Below are 11,685 nucleotides of genomic sequence, written 5' to 3'. Positions count from 1 at the left end.
GATAAATTGATGCTGTAGCCTACATTGTGGTTTTTGTGTTGTGACAGCGCAAAACAGGCGTTTGTGTGACCACGATCAATGCCAATGTATGGGAAGAATAACAGTGCGCCCATTGACGGGCAAACGTGCGTTTGGACTTCTGTTATGCGCTGACATAAGAAGAGAACTTGTGCAAAAAATACGACATCGTAATTATTTTTCAGGAGTTATATTACTTTAAAAATATTAACTGGTTGGAAGCACTGAAAGTTTACAGTTACACGAATACATTCATTTGCGTGTTTCATTTCTATGCGTTAAATATGCATTTTTTATGATTTAAATTTACGCGGGACTTCTTAAAACTATTTGGTCTGACCATTCAACAGATTTCATATTGCATTTTCGTATCAGACAAAAATTGCAGAGAGGTAGCATTGCAATGCGTAGCGTACAGTTTTTGAATGGTTCTTGTCATGGTAAACTCTTTTTTACTCTTCTTACCGGCGTCGCGTATGGTTGTAGATAGTTTGCCGCATTGTGGGCGGTCCATTGTTGTCATACAATCATTAGCAGTGTTATCTCGCCAGCGTACGTTCGGTCTGCAGACAGAACGTCTTTTGGGTATTCCAGCGATTTGTAATCGATTACTCTGAACATACTGACAGGAGTTTTAAAGCTTGGTGAAGTCACACGACAAGATGTCCGTGGCTAAATTGGAATTGCGGTAAGAGATTAAAAACGTTGTTCACCGCAGACGAAGTCCATTGCTAGATAAAGAGGGACTTCGGCTTGTGATAACTGCTCGTTGTGTCTGCATGGAGTGACCGCAACCGCAAAACGTTATGAAACTTTTAAAAATAGTTCGCCGTTGCCAGAAGTTGATCTGTCTTTGCTAAAGTGTTTGCACGTATGATGCAAATGTTCGATAGTAGAATGTACAATTGACCGTTTCACCGTATTTTAGTGTCATTTATATTGATAAAGGAAGCATGCATTTTTTTCTGGCGATAAAAGTTTTGAAACGAATTCGCGAAATCGTTTTGCTTTTGCATGCAGTCATCATTTGCTTTTTCGTATAAAGCCGATATGAAACCAATGTTGGCTCAAAATCAAGAATAACTTCGTGGTAACTATACATGACGGTGCAAAGTGGAAGTCTTTGCCTGGCCGTACGGTCGGCAAGATCGTCCATAGTCACACCAAGCTGCACTGATGAGACCTTATTATAGGTCGAAACAGTGGCCATCTGTATACAGTTCACAGAATACTCTTAGAACTCATTAGCAGGAGCAAAATCGCAAAATAAACTACAAGGATAGGATGCAGTTTGGTGCCCAACGGATGACGGTGATTGTATAGTCACCACAACGTTGAAGACTTTGTCTGGCCGTTTGGTCGTCAAGATCGTTCATAGTCACAACAAGCTGCACTGATGAGACCTTATTATCGGTCGAAACGGTGGCCATCTGTATACAGTTCACAATCTGTATACAACATTGCCTCTATTTTGCTTATATTTGAAGTAGAAAGACGCTCACACGTGCGGGCGACGTCCTCGTAGCCAGAAAGTGTATATTGTCACAACATTACATCCTGTGACAATAGACTTAATCCGCCTCGGTATAAAACATGCTTGGGATGACAACAGGGGGGCGTTCGTCTGAAGTTGTATGTTGGGAAATCGTAATCCCCCACATAATAGAAGTTGAGCGTGTTTACGGCTGTAATGCGACACTGAACAGTTGTACGACGGGCTAGCGCTTTGTGAGCATGTGACGCTGAAACATGATTCCAAATGGCCATCCGTGCTACTGGCTGGAATGGCTATTAGGGAATGCGCTGGTCTTTGTCGCTGGCCGTTTTGCAGATATAAGGTGTCAAATTTTTAGTATTCAATGTTCGTAATGTGTAAAGGAACGTGTTGATACGGCAAATTCGTCCATAAGCATTTGATTAAAATTCATTTTTTTGCAATCTAATGTTCATTTTGTCTACAATGAATTTGTGAAATCGTTCAACACGGTTCCACCCTACTTAGACAAACTTTGCACAACTACAAAAGACTGCGAGATTTTACATCCAGCATGTTTTGAACATGGAAATATTGCAGCGAAGTAACATTAACACATATAAAGGGTACAAAGTATATCCATTTCCTTTTTGTAGTGAGCTACAGACAGAGCCACTGTTTCGACCCAATTGGTCGTGCTTAACTTATTTTACTGACAAGTTCGTTGCACTGATGAGACTTGTTACGTACAAACAGTGGCCCTATCTGCCACCCACTATGAAACCATTGTTAGTTGTATTGCTGATATATCCATTTCCATTACAGGATTGACCTTGGCCCCAGCGTTGTCGGTCAAACTGAGGAAGCAATCCGCAAAGCAAGCGAGCATTCGTCGGCAGTGAAACAACTAAGTCCCTACGCCCTCCAGCAAAAGAAAATCCGAGCCCACACGACTGGAGCCAACAAGCCGAGGGATCCTAGTTACGTAGAGATGCCCGGAAAGGAAGATGGAGAAGCGGTCGAAGGGGATCAAAGGCCCGCTGAAGAGGGGAAGAAGAAGCCGGAGAAGGAAAAGAAACCGAGGAGGAAGCGCGTTAAGGTGAAGAAGGAGAAGACTCCTGCTCCTCCTGCTGCTGAGATGGATGACTCTCCGAAACCGATTCTTCGTCAGAAGGACACTCCACCAACGGGCTCCCGTGTCGTGATTAAGGAAAACGGGTCAAAAACGCAGGCGAACGAAACGAACAGGGAGACTCCAGGAATGACGTTGCCAACTCCACTGCGCGGGGATGCAAACAGTCCATTGAAACCATACAAGTGAGTGAAGAAAATTCAACCTTGTGTCCACACATAGACTTATGCATGATTTTAACACAAAGTTTTGACTTTTCCAATTTAATACTTTCAAATTTTGGCCACAAGTCGAACAGAAATTGTGGTTTTGCAAGTATTATATTGTTGTTACTGCCAAACATATTGTATTTTCATAATCTGTCCTTCTGGCACAATTAATCGTAACCTTTATTGACCCACATTTCATCTGCTATTCAGCTAAGCTTTATCAGTTGGTCAACAAAAGTTTAATTTTGCCAGCAGGACAGATTATGAAAATATAGTACGCTTGGCAGCAACAACAAAAAAAGGATATTATGGTTTTGATTTAATCAACGAAATTCGAAAAATATCAGTCACCTTATATTACTATAGCTTAATCAGGGGGAAAAGTTTTGAAGTGCTGCAAAGTGTTCCGAAATTAAAGCGTTTGTTCGTAGACAACTGCAAAACGGAGTCAATCTAATAAAAGTAATCTAAACGCAAGTTGTTATTCATGTTCATTTATTGAATCACTTTCCGCCACCTTCTGATGGGCCGAGATTTCCACAAAATCACATAATTTATTTCATTTGCTGCCACAGGCTAAAAGGCGGCCGCCAGGGTCTGCGAAATACACTTTTACGACTCACAACCCCGGGTACAGCCCCAATTTCGACCAGAATGGAAGACAGGAAGGTGCAGCTCGACACACAGTCTGGCACGAAAGCGCTCAAGGAGTTGTTGGACGCGATTGCCATGGGAACGCGAATGCTCGAGTTTAAAGATATGCTACAGGTTACGCTTTGTCAATACTTGTTGCTTTGTTTCGACATGGGAACGAAAAAGCAGATTTGCGTCATTTCAAAATAGTAAATTGACAATTCAAAAAAATAGTTTCCTCTGTGGTATTGTGTGTGTGAATTTAAACCTCGGAATTACAGTTTTTGTGCTTTTTGCGTGCACAATGTCAATTCCAATGTTGTAATGTTATTACACAAAGCAGTAACTGACCGACAAACAAATGGTTCGTTAATCCACTGCAATTTCAAGTATTTGCTTTCCGCATGTTCCCTGATATAAACCACAGGTTCCCCTGTGTAAGGTTTCCTTGTTGTATAAGTACCAACTGTCCGCAGATTCCCTTGGTCTGTAAATTTACAAAACTGCGGTTTAGAAATCACACAAGCCTAAGTCATTTGTAAACAGTTGCTTGCACGATTAACTCTACACGCAGGTAAAGGTCAACGTCGGCATAGCGAACCACATCCCAAAAGCCGCGCTTGAGAGCTTAAGCACCTTCCGTCAGATAGTTGACGAGCTCTCGCTGATGTGGAAAATTAACCGCCTCGACGTGGAACTCCTTGAGTACTTGCTCAACAAAATCGGGATGTTGGACCGGTTTGTGGCCGATATCGAGAAGTACAAAAACGCTGTCGGTTACGCAGAATTACCGGCCTCTTCCGAACGCGAAGCCACAACTATTATCAGTTCCCTGCACAATATCCTGCAAGGTAAATTCGGCGGTACAGTGTGCGTTTATGTATAGCTTTGGTGGTAAACCCTGGCAATCTGGCGATATAATGGCCGAAACATTTAATCGCAACAATACAATTGCAGTGCGTTGTAAAACAATATATATTGCTCTTGGTTAACCGTCCATCGTACTGTAAGCCAACACAACCATATGGGTATATATAGCGCCTTTTATTTTGAAGCTTGCAACATCTGTAGCACCGGTTTGAAAGCCATTAATAGATATTTTATCAATATTAGAGGGGATTGCTTGGTAATTATCCCGATTTTCTGGTTACAGGTGCAGATGGTTCCGGGGGAAATTACACAACCATGTGCTTTCTTCACTACGGTGACGTGTACAGTTTCACGAGACCCCGACTTTCATGCCTCAAGAAAGATTTATCCAATCTGTTGTCCATCCATCACACACAGGTAAACATTCCTTGAAAATTTTGAAATATCACAGAAATATTAATTTCGCCGAAACGGCATCGCTCGTTTCTGAACTAAAAAGAATAAAAACAAACTAAGGAAAAGCTCAACGTTAACTCCCAAGTAACAGACTGGTTCATGTTGTCAAATGACATTTCTCTTACATTCGACTGAACACTAATTTTGCCTTGCTGAACGCTGACCACAGCAAGGTATATCAGATTTTATTAAGTTTTTTTGGCGCTTGTGTTCGGAAAACATTTAAGCTTGGGTAGATGTGAAAAGTGTTTCACTATTTATTTGTACAACAACTATCTTTCGAAAGATTTCATTGCGTTTAGAATAGTCCGATTGTTTTTGGGGCATTTTTACTTAACCTCCCATTCCTATTTAGATCACGTACATCGCCAAAGTGGCAGCGAATGGGAACGGCTACGTGACCGTGTTCCAGATGCCCTGTTCGGTCAGCCGGAAGCTGGTTATTTTTGCGAAGAAAAACAACGAAACACTGATGTCTCTCGGACTGAAGGGAGTCCAAATAACAGGCGAGTGACGAGCGCTGTATTATTCGGGGTTTTCCCTTTCCTGTAGACGTTAAAACGTACTGGCCTGAAAACTTTTAACACATTCGCGGCAGAAGTGTGTGGCATTTCATTACTGTTTGTAATAAAGGGCTTATTAATGAATAACCAACAGGCAAAACGTATTTGATTGGTTGCGCTGATCTATACCCATGGTTAAATTGTAGAGAATTTCAAACTCTCAAACGGGTACTCTAGATTTTGTGAAAACTACGTGTTTTTATAATCCCTGATTAGCATTTCGTCAAGCAAATAAAGCTAAAAGTAATTACTTGGACAGACCTACATTATTCTACAATCATCCAAAACATCTAATTGTGAGAATATATATTTCGCCCTTAGGGGAAGCATCAGTATTCTAAAAACAACAAACATAAAACAAGTGAAACTATTGAAAACTAAAATCAAACACATTATTGCAGGGTCAGACGGTTTGAGATACACCCAAAGTCTGGGGTACTTGCAAGAGAAGATTAGCGCTGGAACCCAGACGTCGGTGGACGACACGAGAACCACGAGTCGCCTCACGAGAACCGCTCCATCCGGCTCCACACTGCCACCTCTCGGTAGAAGACAAGGTTTCCAATTAATTCGTCCGGACCTGCGAGGTTTGTCGGTCAAGTCATGCCGTTGTGAATTTTGGTAAATTTAATCGGCTCGCACACAAGATGTTTTGGTTCATTTGTTTTTATTCTGCGAAAAATTTCGTTGCTATTTCGATAAACATTTGAAATGATATTATTAATTTAACAAAGATACATAAATTTGGGTGTTTTACACTAAACGCTATTTCAACATTATTGTAGCTATAATACCAAGCTATAATACCTTAATGATTTATTCAATGATAATGTCATTCGAAACAGTGGCCAACTGTATGCAGCTCACTGAACTTATAATATTGGCTCCATGCCTGTTTATATGATGTCTTCGCCTTGGACGATTCGTGACTATTTTCAGCTAAGAAATCCGCCGCGAGCAGCAGGCAATCTCGCACGCCACCAAGCGGAGGCTTCACAGGTGAAGAAATGCTCGTTGGCGCCACCCCGAGCCCGATTAAGGTGGATTTATCGCTGAACCCCCCGGCAGATCCATACGAGGCCAAATTTGAACGGAGAATTCGATTGGTGAAGTCAACTATCAATGAATTGTCGAAACCAGAAACGGACGATCTCGCCGCCGTTTTATTGGAACAGGTGCCGTTTTAAAACTGATACTTGTTCTCCGTAAAACACCTTGATGAATTTTGATCAATACAAACACATTGTATGGGCTAAACGTGTCACAAACTAAAATAATTGGATCGCAAGCTCACTTTTGTGGCACAGTATTGTCTTTATTTGTTTAAATTTATTTGTATTTTATTCTAATTGGTGTAGTTTAGTTAAAAGCGCATACTTTGTATAAATGGGTATACGCACTTGCTTGGCGGCACAAACAGTTGACCAAGATGAACACATGATGTTATCAATAGGTACAGGTACATTAAAGGAGCATTAGGCAATACCGGTTGAATTTTCTGCGAATGTGTTGGATTTGTAATAGTTTTTCTAGGTCTGTGGTAATCGTTTATTACTGGAAATTCTTTCAGATACGCGGTCTACACCTCAACATTTCATCCCTCAAGAAGGACTTACGCGAAAAATCGCGTGAGCTGAACACGAGCCAGGGGTTTGTGAAGCAAGCTCAGAAGGAGATGAAGCACATGGAGATGAGGCTGGAGACGAAGGCCCAGCAGATCAGTCAAACAAACGAGCAACTTATTAAGGTAACAAAATGACCCATAACCCCTTTTGTTTTTTCGGTGACAAAAGGAAATATACTTTTAGATGTTTATTACTGAATTAATTTAAGAACAATTTTGCCACAATTTTTGGTTGTTAGAGGAGTTGTTAAACGGCGCATGTCACTGGAAGCATAAAGTTCGTTACAGCGATTTTAGTTTCGAACTTTTTATTGGTGTGATTTGATTAAAAAAAGATAACCTTTATGGTTTTATAAGTGTCCATGCCATTGCATTTTTTTAGTTGCGTAGTTGCTTTTGCCCAAAATACTCATGATTTGATTTTGTGTGAAGAAAATTAAGACCCTGATGAACGAGAATGTCCGACTTTCCAACGCCCTGCACCGAATGGATGCAGAACTTGACGTCCATCGGCAACTGGAGAAGGAAAGCCGGTTTGGAAACATGATCCGGGCCGTCAGAGTCACAACGTCCGAACCTACAGCAGCTATTTAATGACATGTTGAAATACGCCGAAGGACGACCAGTAAATGATCTTTTTTTGTATGCACCTACTAAAAAATTGGGTCGTTCGCTTGCAGAAGAAAACCCATATTTTCGTTCCTTTGTGCAAACTAATGTCAGATACAAAGAAACCGACTTAATGCATGACTACGTAATGTTTCTGGCATTTACCCAAATTTAGGCGATGTGTTGAAACGGTTTAGCTATGTCCCTATCTCCTGAGTGTTGTAAATCAAACGAGTATTTTACGCTCAAAAATTGATTTACGTTTTTTGGGGGCAAAAAACTAATGTCTCATGAGCACTTTTTTTTCGAACGCCCGAGCAGGCATATATGCCTATTTGTATTTGTTTTAGTAGATCTTATGAACAAATGACTAACACTTCTAATCAACCGACCAATAACTGGGTCGTCAAATACAGTTGTGTCTGCAAATTTGCTGTCACTTGTTTGCTGGGTCATGAATCACCTTTGTGTTTGCACCAGGATGATTGGTGACGCATTTTGCACTGGTTCACCACCACTTTTCTCCACCATGTGATTTGTGCCGATTCTGTGAATTACCGCATGCGTTGTAACGACCGGAGTTATTTTAAGGTGCTGTTTTTGATTGGAGAACACTTGAAAAATATTTGCACACTATTTCGGAGACGTTGTGCAAGTTTTCAATCGACGGAGAACGTATTTTTTACTTCGGAAAAGCACCGCGAACAACACACTCACTGCGCTGTTGCCATTTCAGTGGCTCCCTGCAATTTTGGCCAAGGGCTAGAAGATATTTTTAGGCAAGGAAAACTCTTCCGTCGGCAAACAATTCGCTTCTATTTCGGGCCATGTTGGCCCGCGCATTAACGCACGTCGGCCACGCGCCGGCCCTAAGATTTCCAGAAAGTTTGCCGGCGCCTGCAGCCGGTTGCCCTTCTGCACGACCCTGATAACAGGCCCCTAAGTGTGGAATAGCGGTTTATGCGGGCAAAGCGACACGCGCATTCGATTGGTAAGCACTTAGCTAGACATGTTGGTACATAGGGCGCCGGCGCCCAATACAGGGGTACGTGTTTAACTTGGCAAACACAACGTGCTGTTTCAAGCACCCCTAATACCTCGTTGTTACTGCTTTTGGAGTGAAACTTTGGCAAAGCGGAGACAATTAGTGGGGCATCTAATCTATACCTGGAGCATCTGGCCAATGGATCGGTGCATTGGAGAACTACATAGAGCCATTGTTTCGAATGTTCGTGGTTGAGGACAGATAATCAAACTGGCCCATTTGCAAAGAGATATCGATGATAACGGATATGATAAAAAGTAATAACGAGTCACTTTAAGTCCTTCGGGGTCACCAAAATGTCATGCTTTGTTTAACTTAAGGCATTAGACGAAATATTAAGTTTCTGACAACAATTGGCATGTCAGTATTTCGTTGCATTTTAACACCGTTATAACAGTCTTAAAATTACTTTCCCAAAAAGCACAAAAAAATCCGAGCCAGCGGAAGCCACATTTTGACGTCACAATCGGGCGACAGCGGCTAATGTAATCGGTAGACAATTCTTTCCCAATCTGGCGCTATTGTGCAAACAATGGGGACAATCACGGCAGCTGGATGACTACCGGGCGTTGACCGCATCTGTAACCGAATTGGAAAACACGCGTCGCTCGCGCGCCGAAGACTTAAGATCAGGCTATTTTATTAATTCCTTCTGTTAATTCCATCATTTTGCAGGAAATATTGCAAATAATCGTGAGTCGTCTGTTTAACGTTTTTCTTCGATTTATATATTTATTATATTTGTTTTTCAACAACATATTTATTATGAGCACAAACACGCTAACATAGTGCATGACATGATTCACGAACAAGGGAAAGGGAGCATTCCACTTAAACGACAACGTTTTGTGTCACTGTCTAATTTTATGCACCCCAATGTGTTTTATTCTTCAGCATACAAGAGTACAAAGTGCCTCTTGTATGCTGATGCCCTAAATACAAAGGACTCAAACGCAAAAGCACGAAGAGAATCGAATGGAAAAGAAACACTGCAGTTATTTAGTGCCGCAGACACGAACAGCGAGCTTAATTGCCGGGAACAACATGAACAACCCGACAGACACGCGACCCGCTGTACAAACATGGAGACTTATCGTCGATAAGGCACACAGTTAAAAGTTTGCACATGCTATTCCAGAACCCGGGGACGCGTCGGGGCGCCGTTATGACGTCACAGTGCCACGCGTGGGCCACGTTCCAGTTGGACGGCACATGGATAAATTCACACGTCGACGTTGGATTGTTTATTATAGATCGCTTAATTAATAAGTAATCAACGGCGTAATGGAGCAACGGTTATAATAGACTGCCTTTGTTTCAAAAGGAAAAAGGGAAGAGTTTAACTTATGCGACCCTCGGCGACCGAGGTGACACTTTTTGCCACAGCCTCCAGCGCGAATCAGAATTATTGCTTACCTGATTTCCGTAAGACTAAACAAGTTGGCAGCAGGAAAGAGTGTTTGATTTTTCAAGCGACTGAAAATAGTTGATTGTAATATGATGAATGAAACTCCTGGAACACCAGGAATTTCTCCCAGAGGAGAGCAGCATTTCCATGATCCTCTTGCTCTGCCTCCGATGGAGCTTCCCGCGAACAACAACTTCTCAATGAGCACTTTCCTCCCTCCTGTCCTCTCCTGCGATTTCGTCACCGCTGCCGAGCAACTGCTTCCGTCATCCTACGACGTCATCGGGTTTCCTATGGGAACAGAGCATTTCATCATCGATCCGATGTCCCTGATCCCAGAGTACGGACTCTTTAATCACGAGGACGCAGGAAGAGGAGAGAGTGATGAAGATGGGAATAGAAAGATCACAAACTCGTGCGCGAGCTCCCCGACGGAGCACAAACCTCCTGCCATCCCCGTAGAGCAGGATTACTGCGGAGGAGATTGCCAAGGAGCAAGAGAGAGCATTTCTTCTTATTACAGCACGGAGGGGAGGACTTCGTTGGATTGCGAAGAGGGTTTACAGCAATTATCATATGAAGAAAATCTCGATTTTGGTTCCGACGATTTGTTCCGACTCGAGGAGGCGGCCATTTTTAGTGAGAGCGGTTTCGTCGATCCCGTGTTTATGGATCAACAATCAGGGGGAAGCCAAGGTAGGCGGGTTTTCTAACGGCTTATTTGCTAGACCTGGCCTTGTTGTTGAACATAGTCCGTTGCTGTATTGAAAACAAAAACCATTCATGCTTAAATTATCTTAGAAAACTTGTGGATTGCTTGATGATATCTCAATGACAGGATTCCAATATGTCAACTAGTTGTAATTGACTGGAACATCTTACAATAGAGTTATCGAGAGAATATGTGATTGTATAGGTTTTAAACGAATCATTAAAACTCTACCATTCAAGGTTTTTTTCATAAATTGGGGACAAAAAATAGTTTTTTCACAGAAGAAAAAATCCTAAAGAATTGCCAGCAGGTTCATTCTGAGAAGCACTTTTCATATTCTTTATCTAGATTATCAATATAACGTCATACCCACGTCAGACAACGTTCTCGCGCCTCCAGTTCCACAGTTCAGACAAAGACGTGCTGCAAACAAACGCGAACGGAGAAGAATGCAGATTATCAACGACGCTTTCGACAACTTAAGGAGGCACCTGCCCAGCATTCCATACGAGAAAAAACTTTCCAAGGTAATGGAACAAATACCACTTACATTTCTAGGTGTTTTTTTCACAAAACGACTGGTTATACAGGTCTAGTTGGAGTAACAGTGGTATTTAAACACGTTGTGAATAAAACTGTTTGATGCACACTTTCAGCATGAAAGTTAAAACACGAAATGCTGCGTTCAACTGCTCAGAACGGTGTTTGCTTTTACATACATACAGTTTTACGTACATACAATTTGTTTGTAAATGTTATGTCGTCGTTACCAAAGGTATTAATTTTTAACCGAATTGCACAAAATCAAAATCATAATTTCTTTGTCAGGTTGAAACTCTGCGATCAGCGATCGACCACATAAACTACATGGCGAGGATTCTCCAAACCGGTTATGTCGAGGCCGCCCCTGAAAGCCCCCCTCCACAAAAAAT

The 11,685-nt window shown here is 41.9% G+C and overlaps 1 protein-coding gene across 1 annotated transcript; it reads left to right on the top strand.

The window, feature by feature from the left end:
- The first annotated feature begins 571 nt into the window (after positions 1-571).
- Positions 572-9,350, top strand: LOC145905560 (uncharacterized). Its single transcript, XM_082992796.1, has 10 exons — positions 572-706; positions 2,318-2,809; positions 3,409-3,601; positions 4,041-4,317; positions 4,620-4,753; positions 5,148-5,298; positions 5,757-5,942; positions 6,295-6,530; positions 6,926-7,102; positions 7,412-9,350. The coding sequence occupies exons 1-10, from the start codon at positions 681-683 to the stop codon at positions 7,571-7,573; spliced, it is 2,034 nt and encodes a 677-aa protein (XP_082848922.1). The 5' UTR covers positions 572-680; the 3' UTR covers positions 7,574-9,350.
- The last annotated feature ends 2,335 nt before the right edge of the window (positions 9,351-11,685 follow it).

This window comes from Ascidia mentula, chromosome 6 (genome assembly GCF_947561715.1).
Source record: "Ascidia mentula chromosome 6, kaAscMent1.1, whole genome shotgun sequence".
Classification (NCBI taxonomy): Eukaryota; Metazoa; Chordata; class Ascidiacea; order Phlebobranchia; family Ascidiidae; genus Ascidia; species Ascidia mentula.
This window is presented reverse-complemented; position numbering and strand designations above follow the sequence as displayed.